The sequence below is a fragment of the Cebus imitator genome, unplaced genomic scaffold (genome assembly GCF_001604975.1).
Source record: "Cebus imitator isolate Cc_AM_T3 unplaced genomic scaffold, Cebus_imitator-1.0 Scaffold322, whole genome shotgun sequence".
Lineage (NCBI taxonomy): Eukaryota > Metazoa > Chordata > Mammalia > Primates > Cebidae > Cebus > Cebus imitator.
The window spans coordinates 2,191,205-2,214,254 of record NW_016107637.1 but is presented as its reverse complement, the minus strand read 5'-3'; the positions used below and the strand labels follow the sequence as shown (position 1 = coordinate 2,214,254).

General features: G+C 43.0%; 1 protein-coding gene across 3 annotated transcripts in view; it reads right to left on the bottom strand.

Annotated features, from left to right (window-relative positions):
• Positions 1–23,050, bottom strand: part of LOC108286559 (CREB binding protein) — a 161,766-nt gene that overhangs the window by 89,371 nt on the left and 49,345 nt on the right. For all 3 annotated transcript variants that reach the window (XM_017504469.1, XM_017504471.1, XM_017504470.2), the window contains exon 3: positions 2,492–2,668. In XM_017504469.1, coding sequence (XP_017359958.1) covers positions 2,492–2,668 — 177 coding nt within the window. The remainder of the gene's footprint in view (positions 1–2,491; positions 2,669–23,050) is intronic.

The following is a 23,050-nucleotide window of genomic DNA, read 5'->3' as shown; positions in this document are numbered from 1 at the left end:
TTTAGTAGAGACGGGGTTTCACCATGTTGACCAGGATGGTCTCGATCTCTTGACCTCGTGATCCACCCGCCTCGGCCTCCCAAAGTGCTGGGATTACAGGCTTGAGCCACCGCACCCGGCCCAGAGCAGGAGTTTTTAATGCGGGGTGAATATGCCCTGGGGAATGTATGTTGGTGCCCAGAGCCATTTTTGATTGTCATGGCTTAGCGGAGAAGGTTGTGAGCACCCAGTGGGTAGTGCCAGGGATGCTGTCCAACATCCTCTGGGGCACACCTAGCCCACAGCAGAGAACTGCCATCTATGCAGAGGCAAATGGGAGGCTGCTCCAGACCAAAGGGCTCCAGCCCTGCTGCAGGTGAGGGAAAGAAAAGCCTCTTTGCAGTCCCAGCCTAACCTGCCCTTGACAAGCGCACCACATCTGGCAAGTTCAGCTCTCTGGAGCAGCAGTAGAGGCAACAGAGGGGCCCAGAGCAAAGAGATTCTGTTACTAAGTTGTGGATAAAGGAGATGGGATGGGGATGTGGGGCAGGAGAATATTTTAAAAGAGAAAAGGGAGGAAAATGTTAGGTCAGTATTTCCCGGACTATAAAACACAGGAGTCTTAGAAAAAGCAAATGCTTTCACTCTGAAGCCAAAATGTGCTCCTGGTTACTGAACAGGCACAACTGATGACAGCCAACTCCAGAATCCACACTACTGTCCTTTCGGTGAGGACTGGAAAAGGAAGCGCAGGAGAGAACAGGATGTGTGTGGTGCCAGAGCCCAGCATTGCACAGGTCAGTGCTGCTCCCTGGACTTGAGGGGCTGACCCAGGGACCTCTGGGCTCTGTTTTGGGTTCTGGACCTGTACTGTCAGGAACAGGACAGTCCTGGCAACAAAAAGTTACTGGAAAGAAAGGAGCAGATCAAGGAAAGTTATAGGGGACTGTCAGAAGAAATAAAGAAGTCATAAGAACTTTAGGTTGTTTTCATAGTTTTAAAAACAAGATTTGTTACTTGTACATACCTAACCATTTTTTACCTCTGAAGCTTGCTGACCTGTGTCTAGAATTTTTTTTTTTTTGAGACAGAGTCTCACTCTGTCACCCAGGCTAGAGTATAGTGGCCCGATCTTGGCTCACTGCAACCTCTGTCTCCCAGGTTCAAGCGATTCTCCTGCCTGAGCCTCCCGAGCAACTGGGACTACAGGAACATGCCACCAAGCCTGGTTAATTTTTTTCTACTTTTAGTAGAGACGGGTTTTCACCGTGTTAGCCAGGATGGTCTCGATCTCCTGACCTCGTGATCTACCTGCCTCAATCTCCCACAGTGCTGGGATTACAGATGTGAGCCACTGTGCATGGCCCCAACCACCTTTTTAAATGGAGGTACCATACAGCTGGGAGCCAGCACCTGACAGGACACCCCATTATTCCCATTTCCTGATTTTATCAAACAAGAAGAGAAACAAATCTGGCTCTCTCTGCTTTCTAACAGCCTCAAAACTTCTAAGTACTGTAAGCAATGTTAGTTTCTTAGTTTTGAAAAACGACCAAAGTTATAGAAAATGCATCAGAGGAAGCTGGATGAGATGATGGATATACAGGAATTCTCTGTACTGTCTTACAACAAATACTTCAAAATAAAAAGTGTAAAAAAACTGAAGTAAAAAAGCAACCTTTTCTAAACACATAATCCTCTTTCTTGCGATCTTCCCAAATCACTACTACAGAAGCAGGTGAATGGTGGCTGGGAAGGTCAGGCTCCCAGCAACAAGCACAGGGGGAGAGTTGGCTGCTTGTGGTCTTCACCCACCAAGGGCACACCAGACACGCAGCAGCTGGGGTGAGCAAGAGAAGCCACACAAAAGAATGCACTCCCCTCAGTGTTTTGAAATAAAAGAGATTCTATTATTTCGTGGCACAAAAGGAGATATTTTCTCATTAATATCTTCGTTCATCAGGCTCAGAAGTGATAAGAATAGTTCCTATTTTATAGATGGGAAACCTGACAGAGGATAAAGACGTGGAATCACCGATCGTGTAGGTCATTAATACGCATCTCATCAACACAGTATCATCCTTGGAAAATAAATGTCCCTTCATCTGACAGCAACACAAATCAATGGGCTTCTAACATCAACCCACTAACAAACAGGAAGTATAAGATATCATCAACCCACTAACAAACAGGAAGTATAAGAAAAACCAGTCTCTCTGGGTCTCATCATTCTGGAGAGAAAGGTAAAGTGATTCATGTACATGAATTCTCTCCATCAACAAAGGAAGCCTGGGAGGAGCGGCTGAATCATCCTCACCTATCTCTCCTGTTGCTAGCTCATCACAGAAAATGTTAAACTCATTTAGAGAGCTACTCATGAGAAATCCGGGTTCTCTTCCTATCACCTACTGACACACTTTTAGTTATAGATTTTCACTGTGAGCATAATAAAAATCCATAGACCACGGCAGCCCCTGGGGAGCCACAGCACTGAGAGCCAAGGGTAACTTACCATATTTGGCACGTTGGTGACTGAAGTATTCTTGATGTCTGTAGGGAAGGTGGGCAAACTGTTGACCATGCTCTGTTTGCTGGCTAACTGGGGGTTCACTCCAGTGGCTCCCATTGGCTGCCCTCCAGCTTGACTAAAGGGCTGTCCAAATGGACTTGTGTTCCCAGTTATTCCCATCTGTAACAAAAAGAGGTAATATCAACTGTGGTGATGCAGTCACATACAAAATGAAGGGCCTGGGAAATGCTCACATGGTTTCCTATGAAATACTCATGCAATGATAAATTCAAGGTTCATTATCAGGTTCACATGCTTCAGAAAGAAGGCTCATGAAGCTGCTCCTAGCAGTCACTCTATCCTCACCCTAAAACCCCATTCCCTAAGAAGCTGAGCTGTTTTTCCCCTACCCTCAGCCACTCTCCTCACTCAACCCCTCCTGCTCCAGCAATGGCACCAACACCCGAAGAAAGTCATTTGGAAAACAAAATCTTCCAAAGCTGCTTCTCAAGAAGAATTCTTCCAGTTTTATCCTTAATTGCTCCTTAAGAATCTAGTTTCTGTTAGGTTCCCCATCAGATTTGAACTAAGCTTTCATAGTTCAAAACACACAGTGGCAATATTGGCAATGAAATGATGCAACACCTGGGATCTGCTTCAAAATACATTTGACCCATGAACGACATGTGGGTGAACTGTGTGGGTCCACTGGAACTTTTTTTCAATCTCTCCTGCTCCCCTATAACCTCCTCAGCCTCTGCTACCCAAGAGATCAAGACTAGTCCCTCCTTGTCCTCCTGAGTCTACTCAACGTGAAGACCACGAGAATGAAGACCTTGATGACCCACTTTCACGTGATGAATGATACATGTATTTTCTCTTCCTTATGGTTTTCTTAATAACATTTTCTTTTCTCTAGCCTACTTCACTGTAAAACTACAGTATATAATACATAAAACATGAAATTTGTGGCAAGCAACTGTATATGTTATTGGTAAGGCCCCGATCAACAGCAGGGGATTAGTAGTAGTTAAGCTTTTAGGGAGTCAAAAGGTTATAAACAGATTTTCAACTGGGCAGAGCCAGCACCCTTAACTCCTGAGTTGCTTAAGAGTCACCTCTAATCCACTGAGACAGGAAGAGGTGGCAGGAAAAGGCCCTAGATGGAGAGAGCCTGGTAAAGAACTAATACTAACCAATCAGTAGGCGATTGGTACACAGAAGTTATGGTATCCTCTCTACCACTGTACATGTGTAAAATTTACTTTTTTTTTTTTTTTTTTGGAGACAGTGTCTCACTCTGTCGCCCAGGATGGAGTGCAGGAGTGTGATCTTGGCTCACTGAAACCTCTGCCTCCCAGTTTTAAGCCATTCTCCTGCTTCAGCCTCCAGAGTAGCTACAATTTTGGGCTCGTGCCAGCACGCCCAGCTAATTTTTATATTTTTAGTAGAAACAAAGTTTCATCATGTTGGCCAGGCTGGTCTCAAACTCCTGGTGATCTGCCTGCCTTGGCCTCCCAAAGTTCTGGGATTACAGCCATGAGCCACTGTGCATGGCCTAAAATTTTCCATAATAAAGTTTTTACAAAATTAAAGTGGACTGAAATCAAACATACAGTAGACAAAGTAAGGAACAGGAAGGAGGAACCCTCAGCTATGCTTCCTTGAGGGCCTGCAACCAACTGGGATTCTCTCCATCAGTAGATGTAGGCCAGGTTCCCTAATGACCCCCAGCTCCAGCCTCCACAGGTAAACTCAGGAATCGTCACGGCAATATCCCAGTGCTTACCTTTCTCCCTGTGAAGCAACAAAGACTAAGAAACTGGATGCCTGGGCTGCCTGTCTTTGCTTTTTCACAAAGCTCTAATATTCCACCTGCTATTTATTGTGAACTCTGCCTTTCTGGTGTAGCAGTCCATCTGATGGACTGGGAAGGTCCCCAAATAGGGAAAACCTCCAGGGTTGAGTTTCCAGTCAAGAAATCATAGCTCAGTTCTCTCCATCAGCCTCACACAGTAACTGCCATGCCAGCATGTCCACTCTGGGTAACTTACATTCCCTCTATGGATTTCAACCTCCTCACCTGTAAGATGAGTGTCTTGAACAAGATGGATTGCATTATTTCTTTCAGCTCTAAAAGTCTAGGCTACAAACAAATCAACACTCAACACAACTGACCCTTTCTGCTCAAACGCCTGTACAAAAACACAAATAAAAACCAAAGGAGTACATCCAGAAATCTCTAGTTCTGTGCATTTCATACACAGGTGATTTCCTTCCACATGTAGTCCTCACAGGTGACATTTCTCACCTTTTTGAAAGCAATCACCTTCAAGCCTCCACTAGGTGCTCTACTTAAGTGAATTGAGACACTAATTCTTCATCAAGTCCACAAACCAGACTCAATTTCAAGCTCAAATGACTTAATCAAGGTGAGATGGTAGCTCAATAAATACTAAGGGCATTTTTTTTTTTTTTGAGACGAGTTTTGCTCGTTACCCAGGCTGGAGTGCAATGGCATGATCTCAGCTCACCGCAACCTCCGCCTCCTGGGTTCAGGCAAGTCTCCTGCCTCAACCTCCTGAGTAGCTGGGATTACAGGCATGCACCACCATGCCCAGCTAATGTTTTTGTATTTTTAGTAGAGACGGGGTTTCACCATGTTGACCAGGATGGTCTCGATCTCTTGACCTCGTAATCCACCCGCCTCAGCCTCCCAAAGTGCTGGGATTACAGGCGTGAGCCACTGCGCCCGGATGCTAAGGGCATTTCTGATTTGCAAGAGGGTTCCTTCAATTGTCATCTGAAACTTAATTGAAGCAGGAATTTATATTTTCAGAAATGACTACACTAAATTAATTCCATGGAGCAATTACCACTCTCAGAATTTGTCTTATTAGATATAATCAAAATGCTGAAACACTGTTCTTAGAAGCCTAGAATCTGAATACAAGAACTAGAACAACAACAAAAAATACATGGTTTTTTTTTTCTCCAGTTCCTAAATTTCTCACTTTGGACAAAATATGACAGAACACATGCATTCATTTTCCTTCGATCAATCCGTCCTTGAAGACAACGGTTATTCACTAAGTACCTGCCATGAGCCAAGCCCAGTTCTGAGGCTGTGTAGACGTATTTCCCACTTGTCACGGAGCTCACACCTCAATTTGACAAACAGACAGACAAAAATCAACATCTTTTTAAAGTTTCTAATTAATTAGGCCCAGTACTGACAAACCAAATTGTGTGGGAGGTTAATGGGGTGGGGAAGGGTACAGGTAACCATCTTCCTCCCACTCCAAATGCCCAGGCACCATGGCTCCAGAGAAGAGGGGACTTAAGTACCAAGAGGCCAGAGCACTCTGAAAGGGGTCCCATGGATCTCAAAGTTCACCTGACTTGCTTCAGAAATTTAATTTCCAAAACTTCCTAGACATTTTTGACTATTTTCCTAAGATAGCCTTGCTAGGGGGAACATGAGGTAGATGTGTGTGGTCAGGTGGGTAATACTTGCCTGGCTATACTCTGGGGCCCTTTTCTAACTGGTCAATTTGGGATTTTTGTGTTTTTGTTTTTGAGACAATCTCATTCTGTTGCCTAGGCTGGAGTGTAGTGGCACAATCTCAACTCACTGTAACCTCCACCTCCCGGATTCAAGCAATTCTTGCGTTTCAGCCTCCCAAGTAGTTGGGATTACACGCATGGGCCAAAACACCCAGCAAACTTTTGTGTTTTTCAGTAGAGAAGAGTTTTGCCATGTTGGTCAGGCTGGCCTCGAACTCCTGGCCTCAAGTGATCCATTAAGTCTCAAGCCTCCCAAAGCGCTGGGATTAAAGGTGTGAGCCACTGTGCCTGGCCATAACTGGTCAATTTCAAAGGGTAATCCAGTGTTTTGAAGTGTTCTGACAGATTTCATCAGGAAACATGTTTGCACCTTTTCTTCTTGGCCATCAGGTAACACAGTGAAGGAAACAGTCTCAAGTTTTTACCTTGATGCTCACAAGGTAAAAAAAAATGTCAAGTCAAAGATCATGAACAGCATGTAAGGAATGTGCAGCTCATAGGGATCTATACAATTCTTAAAAATAGGGGAAAATGGCCAGGCGCAGTGGCTCATGCCTGTAACCCCAGGGTTTTGGGAGGCCGAGGTGGGCGGATCATGAGGTCAAGAGATCAAGACCATCCTGGTCAATGAGGCGAAACCCTGTCTCTACTAAAAATACAAAAATTAGCCGGGAGTGGCGGTGTGTGCCTGTAATCCCAGCTATTCGAGAGGCTGAGGTAGGAGAATTGCTTGAACCCAGGAGGTGGAGGTTGCCGTCAGCCGAGATCGCGCCATCGCACTTCAGCTTGGGCAACAGGGGGAGACTCCATCTCAAAAAATAAATAAATAAAAATAAATAAATAACAGAGGAAATATCCCGTCCTTAGCCTACAACAAAAACAAACAAAACCCAGGCTATATGCAGGAGGTTAGGGTTCAAATCTCTGGCACCAGGGCCAGCCCCAGCCTCTCCTTGTCAGAGGAAGTTAACAGGCAGGCCAAAGAGGTAAGTTCTCCCACAGGCTATCACTGCTCATTGCCCAGGCAAGGCTACCTCCTGGTATCAAACCATCTCCTGGCACAACTCAAGAGCCATGCACCAGTTCTAGGCTGCGGTTCTGGATAAAAACCATCTGCTTCTAGAGATTCTAGATTTCTAAATTTCTAATCTGTATCTATTCTCCATCAATCAAACTGAGCATTGTGGTCTCCAAGTCTAGACTAACACATAATTTTTAGAACCAATACTCCAAATGAAATACTAAAATCAAGATATATAATTCTAAATAATAAAAATCTACATATTTATTTTAATTTCCTGACAGTTACTTGATAATAATTAAGTAGGCCGGGTGCTCATGGTGCAATTCTAGCACTTTGGGAGGTTGAGGTGGGCAGGTCACTTGAGGTCAGCAGTTAGAAACCAGCCTCACCAACATGGTGAAACCCCATCTCTATTAAAAATACAAAAATTAGCCAGGCATGGTGGTGTGTGCTTGTAATCCAGGTTGAGGCAGGAGAACTGCTTGAACCTGGGAGGCAGAAATTGCAATGAGCTGAGATCTTGCCACTGTACTCTAGCCTGGGTGACAGAGGGAGGCTGTAATAAAAAAAAAAAAAAAAAAAAGTAAACTTGGCTTTATTTTCAATGGAGGCTCTTCATTATTTCGTTTAAAGCTGCTAGATAACCTCTATATAATCTTTAAAAAAGTTTTTTCATTTTTAATTTTGGGGGTGTACATAGTAGGTACATGTATTTATGGGTTACATAAGATCTTTTTTTTTATAGGCATGCACATGTCATGTCAGGGTAAATGGGGTCTCCATCACCTCAAGCATTTATCCTTTGTGCTATAAACAATCCAATTACACTCTTTCATTCAAAATGTACAATTAAATTATTTTTGACTAGTCACCCTGTTGTGCTAGCAAATACAAAGTCTTATTCATTTTATTTTTTTTTGTATTTCATATACTCTTTTTAAGAACAGAGCAGAATAGGCTAATAGTAAAATTAATATATTTCAGTTAATAGTATTTTTATTAACAAATTAAAACCCATAAAATATATTTTGCCTCATTCAACAACAGTCCATACATGTTACAAGTTTCTTTTGCTCTCTTCTTCCTAACAGAACTCCTTTAAGCATTTAATTCAAGTTTAATCTCAGAAAATAGGAAAAGTTAACTACAGTTAAGTACCTAAAAAAGAATAAGCACTTCCATAATGAAACTAAATTAAATAATGCCTCTCAGCTCTCCCAGGTTTCCCATGAAAAAGCACTGTGACCAAATGTATCAATCAATTAACTGTTTGAGAACCTACTTCTGTTTTCTATCACTTCACTCACAGAGTAAAAATATGTAAACCACAGTCCCTGTGTATGATAAGAAATATACTGAAGCCTATCCTGAGGTTTCTCCAATTCCAGCCACTGCTACCAACAAAGAATGGGGATGAAACTGGATTAGCCTTAACGGGACTGCAGTGTGAGCTCTAATGAGGAAATTCCTCTTTAAGCTCCTCTCAAAACCGGAGAACAATACAAAAAGGCACCTGCAGCAAATCCTGGTGCTGAGTCCTGCCCATCCAACAAATCCTGCTGCTGTGGCCCTAAGCTGTCTGGCAAGTAGGTGAGTAACCATCAACAACGACAGAAGAGGGAAAAGATAGATTGTGACTGTCCATCTACTCCAGCATACACAGGTACCATGGAAAGTACAAAGTACAACACAGCTCTAGAGGATTATCTGTCATGCCCTAACCCAAGAGCTTTCTACTTGCACACTGAATTATAGACCCATCAGCCTCCATGGTCACCTCTGGCTGCCAACAGCGTCCTCTGTTTACCTCAGTGTGTGGAACAAATACTATCATTTTCTACTTGTGATTATATGACAGCTACCAAAACGTTAATAAGAAAACAAGCTCCAGGCTCACAAAGAACAGAAAATTTCTCTCTGCTCACTAACCAGGAGAATACCTCTACTACTCACCTAACTCCCCTTGTCAAGTGAGATCTAGTCTCGTAAATAAGGTAGTAAACAGAAATCCAAGAAGTAATTAAGGGGTTTAAGGAGAGAGAAAAGTTAGGTCAAGTCCATCAATATCACCAGAAAAACTCCTAGTACTGAAAAGGAGTTTAGACTGAAAGGTTATAGAAGAAATCATCAAAATACAAGTTTCTCCCCAGAACAGGTTTTCTACAATAGTAGAAAGCCAAACACCCATTTTCTTGCTCCATTGTCGAACAAGGTCAGAGAAACATGTTCTCTGCACTTAAGGCCAACACAAATTACAGCCCCTTTCCCGCCATCCACAGGCCAAACTCCATGGGACGAGGCAATGAGCCAGGTAGTCCATGGGGGCAGGGGAGGGAAGATTTAAGTGGGCAATTGTCCACAATTTTGTGTGATGTTCATTTTTGAGGGACACCCTAAGATCTCCTAAAGATTAATAACACCTGCCTTTGGGGGAAGGAAACTCCCTCCATGCCCCCCATTTTCAGGGAAGGGCAAGCTGGTTCCTGATCTCACACAACCCTGAGCCACATGTGGGAGCCTTTGCAAGTAGATAGTCCAATTCCAGAGACATCAACCACTCATAAAAACAACCACTCCCCCAGCTTTCATCACCAAATGTCATTTGGAAGTGCACACTCACCAGAAGGGGTTGCCCATACCCACTTATGAGCCACGCACCTGACAGGGCCACCAAGTGATCGATGAGGGGTTGGGGAGGACAGCCAGAAATGCGTTGCCACACAGGACTTGACCTAGAGTTGCTCAGGCCATCAGAAACTCTCGGTGGCAACAAGTGCCGAGTTTGATGTTTGGGTTCTTTTTTTTTTTTTTTTTAGACAGAGTCTCACTCTATCCCCCAGGCTGGAGTGTAGTGCTCCTAGCTCACTGCAACCCCTGCCTCCCTGGTTCAAGCAATTTTCCCACCTCAGCCTCCTGAATAGCTGGGACTACAGGTGCGTGCCACTATGCCTGGTTAATTTTTGTATTTTTAGTAGAGACAAGGTTTCACCATGTTGGCCAGGCTGGTGGTCTCAAACTCCTGACTTCAAGTGATCCGCTTTCCTCGGCCTTCCAAAGTGCTGGAATTACAGGTGTGAGCCACCGTTTAGTCAGATGCTACAAAAACAGGCGCCCACTCAGGCTGTTTTTGCAGCAGCTGACTACTTCAGCAGTTTTCCTCACACCTCAAAACACGTCTCAAGCCACACTACACAGTAAAGCAGTCAGGAAGTGGGCTTTGTGGGGGTGGGGGTCACTGATTCTGGTCAGAAACACACAAAAAGGAACCAAAATATAATGTTCAGTAATACACTTTGCAAAGACAAGTGGAAAAGGCTATCTAGTTAAAATCTACCACTTCAAAGGTGAGGAAAGGGTCCCCCAAAAGCGCAGGGACACACCAAATCAGCCTGAGAAGTCAGCAGAAGCTCCCCAAAGCCACTGCTAGAGACTTCACCCTTGCATGGAGGCTTATCACCTCCCTGCTTAACGGAACTCTGTCTCCTTCAAGCTCACCAGCCTCACGCCAATACCTGGGACAGAGAGGGGATCTGTCTATAAAAATAGGGTGGCAAAGTGCAGCCCATAGGCCAAAGGCAGCTCAATGCCTCTTTTTAAAAAACGAAGTTTTTCTAACTGGAACACAGCCAAAAATACAATTTCATTCATAGAGGCAGTATGCCACTGTGGTCAACTATGTGGGCTCTGGGGATATCTGAATGGTGGCTCTGCCACTTGCTAGGGATTTACTTCAACCTCTTTGCACCTTGATTTTATTGTCTAGAAAGTGGACATCACAGTCCCTACTCTAAGGGTTGTGTGAGATTTAAACAAGTTCATATATGTGAAGCACTAAGATGAGCAGCTGGCACAGTGAGTACCAGGAGTGAGGAGATGAGAGACAGCTTTAGGAAGAATCTTTCTACACTACATACGATTTCTCTCTGACCACGCTTAAGCAGTAATGAAATAAAGGAACGCTTTTCAGAGAACGTGTGATGGTGGAGATTGGTTCCAACATGTAGGATGGTAGGGAAAGGCCAGCTGGAATTATTGGCATTTGATTATGAGACATTTTCAGAGAAACACTTGTGACAACAACAATCTTGTACATTTGCTATTTGTAGAAATACTCTGAAGAGGCAATTATTTTTCAATTGTCCTAGTAAATCACAGCGTTTCCAGTTTTCATTCTACATTGTATTGCAGCTTTAAAAACAATAAATTCAGGATGTTTATCTGAAACTTAAAATATACCACAAGCAATAACGACATATGATCAAAATACCCTAGCCTAACATTCTTGGGTTGAAATTTAAACCAAAACATAGAAGAACTGAACACGAAAGAACACTCCCACAACAACAACAACAACAAAACTGATGCAACTATCACTCATATGCCACCACGACACAGCAACAAACTTCCATTTGATGTGGCTTCAGCCTAACCGGACATATTTTTTAAGCTGGAGTTTTTAGCATCTTTCTCCACAAGCTAGTATACACTTAAAACCACAAATTCATAGAAGGTGTAAAAAACAACACACTTCAGTACGTCAAGGGCAAAGTTTGCTAAATAATTTAATAGCCAGAAATATTTATTGTTTTCAATGACATAAAGAACCAGAACTAACCCAGACTATGGCCAGATCACTTGTAAAGCCAAAAGCATTTTCTCTTGGCAACCTACCATTGTTGGAAGAAAGCCAAGAAAAGCAGTTTTCATGGAAAGACATGACTGCATTCAGTTGTCTGCTATCACTCGCTTGCTCCTGGAATCCTTCCAGTATATCAACTTGGCAAACAGAGAGTAGGGAGAAACAACACGCCACTGGTTACAGTGCCATAGACAGCACTTGGCTGTCCAGGGTGCGCCTGGGGCGGGAGAGTGGGGCTAAAGCACCTGGGCAGGTGAGCAGCCCACTTTCCCCCTCAATTAAACTCTTATGTGCCACCAACTTGGAATGAATTCAGGAAAATACACATCCCCCAGGTCTGAACATTTGCCCTGGAAGGGTAAGTCCTAACTGGAAGACTGGTAACGAAGTATTTAGCAGCTCTCACTGTATTTCACTTGGATAATGTCTTTTAAGAAGCATTCCTCATCTTCTTGGGATAACATCCTCCAAGGCATGCGGATTGCTTGAGGCCAGGAGTTTGAGGCTAACCTGGGGAACAAAGCGAGAACCCTATCTCTACAAAAAATAATTAGCCAGGTGTGATGGTGAGTGCTTGTAGTCTTAGCTATTCGGTAGGCTGAGCTGGGAGGATTATTTGAACCCAGGAGGTCGAGGATGTAGTGATCCATAATTGAACCACTGTACATACACGTACATGCACACATGCACACATGCATGCACACACGCACACGCGCACACACACACACACACAGAGCCATGACCAGAATGATGTGACTTAGAAGGAGAGTGGAAATGCAGGCCTGCATCCTCACTGTTAGTCACCCAACTGCTCCAAAAACTTCTAGCAGTGAAACCAGCACCCTAATACTATTAGTACACCTTGGCAGGTACCCACAGTTAAGAGATGCTGGCTCCCCAGGGAGCAGTCTGCATTAATACATAAGCAAAAACAATGAGCCAAGGTCACTGGAGAAACAAACTCTTTCTAATCCTGTTTCTGCCCCTAATCAGCCGTATAACTGGGACAAACTTCTTGGTCCCTTCATTTTCCTTAGCTGTAAGATAGGAGGCATTCAGATTATTATTAGGTGATCTTTAAAGTTCTTTCTAACTCTAAAAATCTGATGACATTTTTGATTTCAAACCATCAGTGCTTGATTCACAAGAAGCCTGCACTCCTGGGAGACGAAGCAGTGAGTGACAACTGAGGGTTCTGAGTCCGCAGAGTTAACTGTCAACCCCTAAACCGGGAGGCCCTCACCATAGCAATGCTCCCTGAGGGGCCCAGAGTGGATGGCCAGTGCCCTTTCCAGGAGACTGGGGAGCTCGCAGAGCAAGTCCTGCCATCCCTATTCCCCAGAGACCAGGCTTCCATAGCCCCGCACCTTGAACACCACTTCCCAGAGTATTTTACACAAAGAACAGCTGATCTGAGGCAAAATGATCCAAGAAAAGGGCAACAAAACTTAAATGCATTGTTTCCCCTAATTCTTTTAAGTCTTAATTTTTTTTTTTTTTTTTTTAAGGTAGAAGAGTAGCTTCTTCAGGATTGAGTATTCTTTTCAAGCCAAGCCAAGCCAATTTCACAGGGACAATGGAAAAAGAGAAGAAAAGAGGAAAACGTGACAAAAAATATGAGAATGATTTTATTCTATAAAGACTGAATCTTGGCCAAGCACAGTGGCTCATGCCTGTAATCCCAGCAGTTTGGGAGGCCAAGGTGGGTGGATCTCCTGAGGTCAGGAGTTTAAGACCAGCCTGGCCAACATGGCAAAACCCGTCTCTACTAAAAATACAAAAATTAGCCAGGCATGGTGGGATGCACCTGTAGTTCCAGCTACTCAGGGGGCTAAGGTGGGAGAATCACGTGAACCCCAGGACATGGAGGTTGCATTCAAGACTGCACCACTGCACTCTAAGCCTGGATGACAGAGCAAGACTCTGTCTCAAAAAAAAAAAAAAAAAAAAAAGAGAGAGCCAGTCTTTATAAAGACAAAGTTAATTTACATTGCAATCCAGCTATGGCACAGTGGGACAGAGGGACTCAATAAGTCACCTGACAAAGCAGGTGTTTTCCCCAGACCCTTCACATACAGCACTCATGCAAGACAGAGAAGCACCTTTTTCCATGAATCTACGATCCACTCACTGATGCAAAGTGACACCAAGAATGCAAAGTAAAGGAGGCAGCAATAAAGGAAGCCGTTAATGAGTATAGGTAACGCAAGTGTTCAGAGAAAAGGAGAAATAAAGATGAGAAAGAACTCACAAAAGAAGGCTTTAAGACAGACAGCCCTACTATTTCTAGTAAACTTAAAGGAGAATGAAAGCTGACATTTCAGAGGACTGTGTTCCCCCGCTACTTTGGGGCAGGAAAACAGAATGCATTCTTAAACCAGACAGGCCGTCAGCTCTACTGTGGGAGCAGGAAGAACAGCTAGAGGGATGAGCCCTGGGAGGCGATGTAAGGATGCCTCAGGGTTCTATGTCATCTCCTCATGGAAAACCTCCTGGACCTCAGTGACAAGAGGACTGCAGAAGTTAAAGGAAGATTTGCTCAGCTTATTAAATGCCATAAATCTAAAAGTGTAAAGCACACTCAAAGATAAGATTGTTAACAAAGCTATGTGCCTCTACCTCTTACCAAAAGCTGAGGTGTAAAAAGTCCTAACAAAAGCATAATTGGCAAAGTAAAGTCCTCTTAAATATAGTTGTCCTTCCTGATTGGTAATGTCAGTGAGGAGAGACAAAACAGGGAAGTGTGCTGAGGGAGCAGGGAGCTGGCTCAGTGCACTGCTGTCTCTGTGCCTTGTTCTGAGAGAATGCATGAGAAGCACCTGGGAGAGGTCAACATAAGGGACCGCTGGTACCACAGAGGTCACTCTGATTACTGACAGGGAAAACGCTCCTTTTAAGTTACAAAAAGAAAAAAAGGGCACAAATGTATAATCGCCATAAAACACACACCTTTACACAGCAAGGAGGACAGAACACCAAAATATTTTATAGTGATTACTCTGGAGGGCTTGTAGGCAAATGTTCTTAATACTTTTTTTTTTTTTTTGAGACAGTCTTGTTCTGTTGCCAGACTGGAGCGCAATGGCACGATCCTGGCTCACAGCAACTTGTGCCTCCCAGGATCAAGCAATTCTCCTGCCTCAGGCTCCCGAGTAGCTGGGACTACAGGCGTGCACCACTATGCCTGGATAATTTTTGTATTTTTAGTAGAGATGGGATTTCACCATGTTGGCCAGGAGGTCTCAATCTCTTGACCTGGTGATCCACTGTGCCCAACCTTCTTTCATAATATGTTTTATATGACTCAAAATCTCTATACAATGCATTAGTTTATGAGAAGGAGGAAAAGCAGTTTTTTAAAGTCGTTCTTTACTCAAACATTCTGACTGCCGATACCGACGAGACAACCCTGTTAGGTTGCACAACTTGTATTTAAAATATTAAACTGTTGCCGGAAGCAGTAGCTCACACCTGTAAATCCCAGCACTTTGTAAGGCTGAGGCAGGTGGATCATGAGGTCAGGAGTTCCAGACCATCCTAGCCAACATAGTAAAACCCATCTCTATTAAAAATACAAAAAATTAGCTGGGCGTGGGAATGGCAGCCTATAATCCCAGCTACTCAGGAGGCTGAGGCAGGAGAATCGCCTGAACCTGGGAGGCAGAGGTTGAAGTGAGCCAAGACTGTGCCATTGCACTCCAGCCCGTGCAACAGCGCGAGACTCCGTCTCAAGAAAAAAAAATAATAAACTGTCATTAAACACTGAATGAAATTAGGTAGATAAAACTGATAGTCGTAGAGATTACCGCTAAGCGGTAAACGAAATCAAACTTGTCCTGGTTACAATGTGGCTGTAACCTGCCAGGCTTTGCTCTAATGCCTTATATATGTGGCCAGATAACAGTTTCAATGAGCCTCAGCACAGGACCACCCCTCTGCAGGGATGGCCAGAGGAAAGAAAACAGAAACAAACGAGGTTGACACCTATTCAGGATAGAAAAAGCCACGAGTGGACTAACAGCTTACGGTTTTCCTCCTCAGAAATCCCATGGTTGGCTCTTGGTACCACAAAGGTACAATGATCCCTGCTGTTTTAAACTCTTTGGTTCAAAGTTCAGGCAGTGAGGGATGCCCCTTTATCCTCATCTACCTGGCCTGAGCTTTGGAGAGCAGCAAGCAACAGACTGGAGCATGAGGAATGGACCTGAATGCATTTAGTTCCCAAGTTTCCATGACAAGGCACACTTCTAGTCGGACAGTGCCTATTTGAGCAGCAGACCTTTCCAGGAAGGAGACCGCTCAGCAGCTATCATATCACCACTTGTCCCTGGCTCTCTTCAGCAGTGATGCTCTTATCTTTAGGACACTGGAAGTTGAAAAGGCTGTGGCAACAAACACACTCATCTAGAAATGCGAAGCGTGTTAAGGTCTTCCAGGAGGAAGGTACTGTGCGGTAGCAACGCACAGAGGGCCATGTTCCCCCAAGCCAAAGGTAAGAGACACAAGCCACAAGGAAATCAGACATGTGCTGTTAACAGGTGTCACCAACATAGACTGTTAAATGGAATTTGAAGAGGGAGAGGGGTCCTGACCGGGGGGCCAATAAGGGGGTCAAGAGCTGGGCCTGCAAAGGTGAACACGGTAATGGCCAAACAGTAACGGCTGTAGCTCTGCAACCTCGTCACAAACAGAAATGGGGTAAAACACCTCTGAGAGGGGCCTGGAGAGCCATGAATCTTGCAGTTTCAAAAATCTATCTCTAATCAAACAGAAATGTCCGCAAAAAAATGGCTGGATGTGAAGTCATCTGGCTGCAGGTTAACTGACAGAGCTAAAGGGTAAATTAAAATGAACACGGAAACTGGAAAGCTCAGGAGAGAGCTGGTTATTCAGACTGATGGTTAGTCACAAATGGCAAGCACTGTCTCAGAAGAACGTCACTCATAACGTCGACAGAACAAATGCTGCTCTGATCTCTCCACTTAAATCCTGAGAGACTCAAGCCAAAAGTGACAGCCTCCCACCTCTGGCCACTCCCATCCTCACACACCTTTGCCTCACTGAGCCCACATGGTGAGCCTCATTCAGCACACCCAGGATGAACCACACTGGACAACTTGGAGACTCCAACTGCCAAGAAGGCCAGTGCCTCCCATTCTACAATAACTCTCTAAGTAAAATGTGCCAGGTTTTTAGGGAAAACACACTCCATCCCCTACTTGGACTGTCCCCTGTCTCTATGCTCCCATCACTCCCTGTGCCTCATCAGTCTGCCCATTCATTGCTGATACATACACGCCTATTTGCCATTCACACAGGACTGCTCTAACTTCCTGTTTCTGATTTAAATGGGATCGCACATGAGAAAATGCTCTGAAAACCACAAAGCACTGTGCAATCTTGAGGTGCCTTTAAGATCTCTTTCCAAAAATAGAGCACAGAAAATCTCCAGCATCAGACAGGACTCTAGACAATGAACAGACTTTTTACAATACTGAAAATAGGCATGCATCCTTACTGCAATAATTTATAAAGTCAATGATTGCAAGACAATGTCTAAAGTTGACATTTCTCAGTATTATCTATCTCTTGCTTTGTTCTAGGAAGGATTTCAGCTGGCTTGTTTTCCAGTTCATTCTTCATTACTTGGCAGAAAAACATGAAATGAATAACACGACTAACTGCTAAGAGAATTAAGTTTTTACTTAGTAAATAAAAAAGCAATCCCTGCAATCACATTACTTTAGACCATGTGCCATTTTTTGAAAGCCACAAACCACATTGCCACATTCTTATCCAAAAATATGTAATAATTGCACAGATGTGTATCTATGGAAGTAAGGCCTTAGAATTTAAATCAGTTGATAAGCATTTACACTTCCTGACAAGGTAATGTTACTGACATTCAATTCCTAGCCCTGAGTGTCTCAAGGGCTCTGGACACTTGCCTTAGTAGAGCACTGAGAAACAGGGCTCAGTCCTCTTCCAACAACAAAAAAGGATGCATTTTTTATCAAGTAAATCAAAGATGATTAAAGATGCCGGAAGGAAACCTAATTTGTGAGTAACTTTGTCTTTACTTTTTAAATCACTAAGACAAATCTCTTGTTTCTGAGATTCAGCCACACCATTTAAACCTCTTATAAGAGACAAAGTTTTCATTAAAATGTCACTGTGTATCTTCAAAAGCATATACAATAGAGAAAACTGTAAAAGAAAAAAAAATAAGAATTTAGTCATATGAACAGGTTAGAATAAATGAATCAAATTTATGTGCATGAATTTTAATACTGTTCTTAAAAAAGCAAGATGAGGCCAAGCGTGGTGGATTGCTTGAGCTCAGGAGTTTGAAACCAGCCTAGGCCAACATGGCAAAATCCCATCTCTCCAGAAAACAGCCGGGTGCAGTGCCGTCCTCCTGTAGCCCCAGCTACTCGGGAGGCTGAGATGGGAGGACTGCTTGTGCCCTGCAGGCAGAAGTTGCAGTGAGCTGAGATAACACCATTTCACTCCCGTCTGGGTGACAGAACCAGACCCTGTCTCAAAAAAAAACCAACAAAAAAGACAAGATGAATATGTATCATGTGAAAGATTCCTTGATTTTTACAAATTGATTTCATTTAGTAAAAAACTATGAAGAGACGGATCTCATACACTGAAAAAGTCCAAATAAATTATGTAGATACTCTGCATTAAGGTAGAGTATAAACTTCCTACCCTTAAACAAAGTGACTCCTTCCAAAGCGGATGGCATGGAGGAGTGAAGCGAACGTTATAGTGGAGAAACCCGAGAGGCACCACTTCAGCCAGGTGGCTGTGGGCTGCATCAACCATAGTGCTAAGTCACACCGACAGGATTCGCCCTCAATTAGATGTGGTAAAAATGGCCGTTGGCTGCTACGATCTTCCTTTCAAAAGCCCATACACCCCATCTCACCATGTGGAAAACATCAGACAAATCTGTACAGAGGGGCATCCTATAGTACACCTGACCAGTTTTCCTGAAAACTGTCAAGGTCATTAAAAACTAAGGAAAGTCCGAGAAAACATAGCCAATAAGCGCTTAAAGAGACATGATGATTAAAAGTAATGTGGTATAGTGGATGAGATCCTAAAAGAGAAGGACATTAGGGAAAAATTAAGAAAACGTGATTAAAGGATGGACTTCAGTTAATCACAGATATCAATATTGGTTCACTACTTGTAACAAATACAACAAAAGAAATGTGACAGGCTAACACTAGGAAAGTGTGTGGGCGGTGGGGAGGAGATACAGAACCCTATTGTACCATCTTTCAATTTTTCTGTAAATCTAAAACTGTTCTCAACATAGTCTCCTTACTTGCACCGACTTGTAGCTTCATCTACTCAGAAAGTTAAGGCTTAGGCCGGGCGTGGTGGCTCATACCTGTAATCCCAGCACTTTGGGAGGCTGAGCAGGCAGATCACATGACATAGGGAGTTTGAGACCAGCCTGACCAACATGGAGAAACCCAGACTCTACTAAAAACATAAAATTAGCCAGGCACGGTGGTGCATGCCTGTAATCTCAGGAGGCTGAGGCAGGAGAATCGTTTGAACCCGGAAGGCGGAGGGTGAGGTTAATTTAAGTCTACTTAAAAAAATGGAAAGAAAAAAAAACTATGAAAGAAATATGATAAATATCAATAGGCATGAATTCTAATGAAAACAAAGGTGTTGGTTACACTATCCTTTGTTCTTGTTTTGAAAATTAAAAAAACTCAGAACATTACACATCAAACCTTTCTTTGCTACATAATTTAAGAAAAATATTTTTTTAAAAAAGAAAGTGATCTTAATTATTATTTTTTTTGAAACAGGGCCTCACTCTGTCGCCCAAACTGGAATACACTGATGCAATCACGGCTCACTGCAGTCTTGGCCTCCTGAGCTTAAGGAATCTTCCTACCTCAGCCTCCCGAGTAGCTGGGACTACAGGCATGTGCCACCACACTCAGCTAATTTTTAAATGCTTTGTAGAGATGGAGTCTCACTGTGTCGCCCACACTGGTCTCAAACTCCTTGGCTCAAGCAATCCTCCTGCCTCAGCCTCCTAAAGTGCTAGTATTGCATGTGTGAGCCACTGCAGCTGGCCAAGATTACTTTTAAAAATCATGTTTAAGAAAAATATTTATGCTGAGCGCAGTGGCTGACACCTGTAATCCCAGCACTTTGGGAGGCCGAGGCAGGAGGATCATGAGGTCAGGAGATTGAGAGTATCCTGGCCAACATGGTGAAACCCTGTTTCTACTAAAAATTAGCTGGGCGTGGTGGTGCACACCTGCAGTCCCAGCTACTTGGGAGGCTGAGGCAGGAGAATTACTTGAACCCAGGAGGCGGAGATTGCACTGAGCTGAGATCATGCCACTGCACTGTAGCCTGAGCGACAGTGTAAGACTCTGTCTCAAAAAAAAAAAGAAAAAAAAAAAAGAAAAATAATTATGCTGGCCTCTTTCACATAGGCCAACATACATTTTTCTAGCCAGAAAAGCTGACTACTTTATGGGTCTTACAAAAACTGCTTGGCTGAATTAGTACTTCACGTGAAGAGCCACAGTCCAATCAGACCACAGGAAAAGCTTATAGCATACAAGGGTGTGTTTCTAGAAAGGTATAAGCAATAAATTCTTTGACAAAAATACTCCTGGGAAATTAGGCTCACTCTCCAGGTTATCTGTTCTATAAATTTTCTGTATGGGGAAGTAACTTGACCCACACATGGAAACAGGGTCTCAGGTATTTCCCCACCATATTTTGAATCCAGCTATATCACAAACAAAAAGGTGCAGTAGAAAAAAATACAGGTTTGGAGTCAATCATAGGTAGATTTTAAGTAAAAGTCTGTCACTTTCCAATATGTGTCATCTTGAATAATTTCCTGGATAGGCAGGAAAAGTGGTTCAGAATATTTTACTCCTTGTTATAAAAGACATATGGCAGCCACCTCACAGGATTATTAAAAGTGAGATGAAGCAAGTTCATGTTTGCAAAGCACCCAGCACAGTGCCCAGTACAATAAGCATGTCCTTTTCTATTCTTCCTCTTACCGTAGTTCAGGAAGAATAAATATAGTAATTGTTATCCTTGCTCATACCAGGATCACACTGAAATTTTATGCTATAGACATATATATAATTTTGAAAAATGCCAAAAAAACTACATGGTAATCAACATAAAAACCCTTAGATATTTTAACTTGGTGACAGATGGACAGCAAATTACTGTCTACAGTAATTTGTATAAATGTAACTCTTTTTAAAATACAGCAAAAATATTTTGGAAAAGTTGGTCTTGAAGTTATGATTTGGACCCATTTACATTAAGAATGTTGGATGTGGCACTTACCAGGTTTCCATACTGAACTTAATCCTCAGACGACTCAGAAGATGAGAGATAATGTTTAAAGTGTGAAATACACAGTCACTATGGGACAACCATTTTATGCCATAATGTTATGTTCACACCATTAAAATGGAGAGTATATCCCTGTGTGACCACACACAACCACCACATCACCAACACTTCCTAGGGCTTACTGGAGCTGTACCTAAGCATGCAGGACTACTAAGGAATTGTGGAAGGAACAGATTCTGGAGGTGGCACAGAGCTAGAGACACAGAAGTTCTGATCAGCCAGAGTTAAGATCTTGCTGAACACCCCAGGAATTAAACTGACACCCCAAAAAATGCCACATCTAAGGAACAAGGCTTCTCAAGATATGCCCTAAGAAAGTTTAAAAACAAGCCTTGAGAGAATCAAACTGATCTGAGTAATTAAGTGCCTGCCAGAACAAAACACACTAACAAAGGACAATAAAACCCATATTCAACAACATTATCATCCACAATGTCCACTACACAGTCTAAAAGTACTAGACATACCAAGGAGCAGGAAGATATGACCGATAACTAGCAAAGACTGCAAATGAAACAGATACATAGATGACAGAGATGCTGGAATTTGCCTCTAAAAGTAGAGCAGGAAAGGAGAAAAAAAGGAACAAAACACAGAAGGGACAAACAGAAAACAAGATCAGAGACCTAACCCCAACAATTATCGACAATAAATATAAATAAACTTCCAGCCTGGGCACGAAGCAAGGCTGTCTTGAAAAAAAAAAAAAAAAAGAAAGTGTATCCTATGGTTGTGGGAGATGCTGTCTCGTAATTGTCAACTAGAATAAGTTAGAATAAACACTACAATTAAAAGACTAAGGTTATCAGAATAAATTAAAACAAGATCTACTGCTATGCTGCTTACAAGAGACATATTTTAAATGTAAAGACCAAGAGTGGGCTGGGTGTGGTAGCTCATATCTGTAATTCCAGCACTTAGGTAGGCCGAGGTAGGCAGACTGCTTGAGCTCAGGAGTTCAAGACCAGCCTGGGCAACATGGTGAGACGCTGTCTCTCCTAAAAATACAAAAAAAATAGCCAGGCGTGGTGGCGCATGCCTGTGGTCCTAGCTATTTGGGAGGTTGAGGTGGGAAGATCACTTGATCCTGGGGGGCAGAGGTTACAGTAAGCCCAGATCATACCACTGCACTCCAGCCTGGGGAAGAGTGAGATCCTGTTATCAAAACAAAAAAACAAAACAAAAAGAGCGGGAAAAAACCCCAAACTCTGTGAAGGCTAATCATAAGAAAGTCGGAGTCTACATTAAGTATGAGAAAAAGAAGATACAAAGAGAGAATATTAACAACAACAAAAATTTTGTAATGATAAAATGCTAAATTTACCATAGGCCTAACAATCTAAAATACATATTCACCTAATAAATGAGATTTAAAGCACAAGAAACAAGTAGTTACATTTTGTTCTGACTGAAAGAAAAACCAGACAAATCTACAATTATATTAGTAGATTTTAATAATCCTCTCTTACTAACCAACAGAGCAAAAAATAATCTGTATGGATTTGAATACAATCAACCAATTTATTCTAGTTGACAATTACGAAACAGCATGTCCCACAACCATAGGATACACATTCTTTTTTTTTTTTCTTTAAGACAGTCTTGCTTCGTGCCCAGGCTGGAGTCCAGTGGTGTAATCTCAGCTCACTGTAACCTCTGCCACTGGGTTTAAGTGATTTTTGTGTCTCAGCCCCCCGACAAGCAGCTGCTACTACAGACACGCACCACCATGCCTGGCTACTAATTTATCTTATATCTTTAGTAGAGACGGGTTTTACCACGTTGGCCAGGGTGGTCTCAAACTCATGTCTGCCTTGGCCTCCCAAAGTGCTGGGATGCTGCAGTGAGCCGAGATGGCGCCACTACACTCCAGCCAGGGTAACGAGAGTGAAACTCC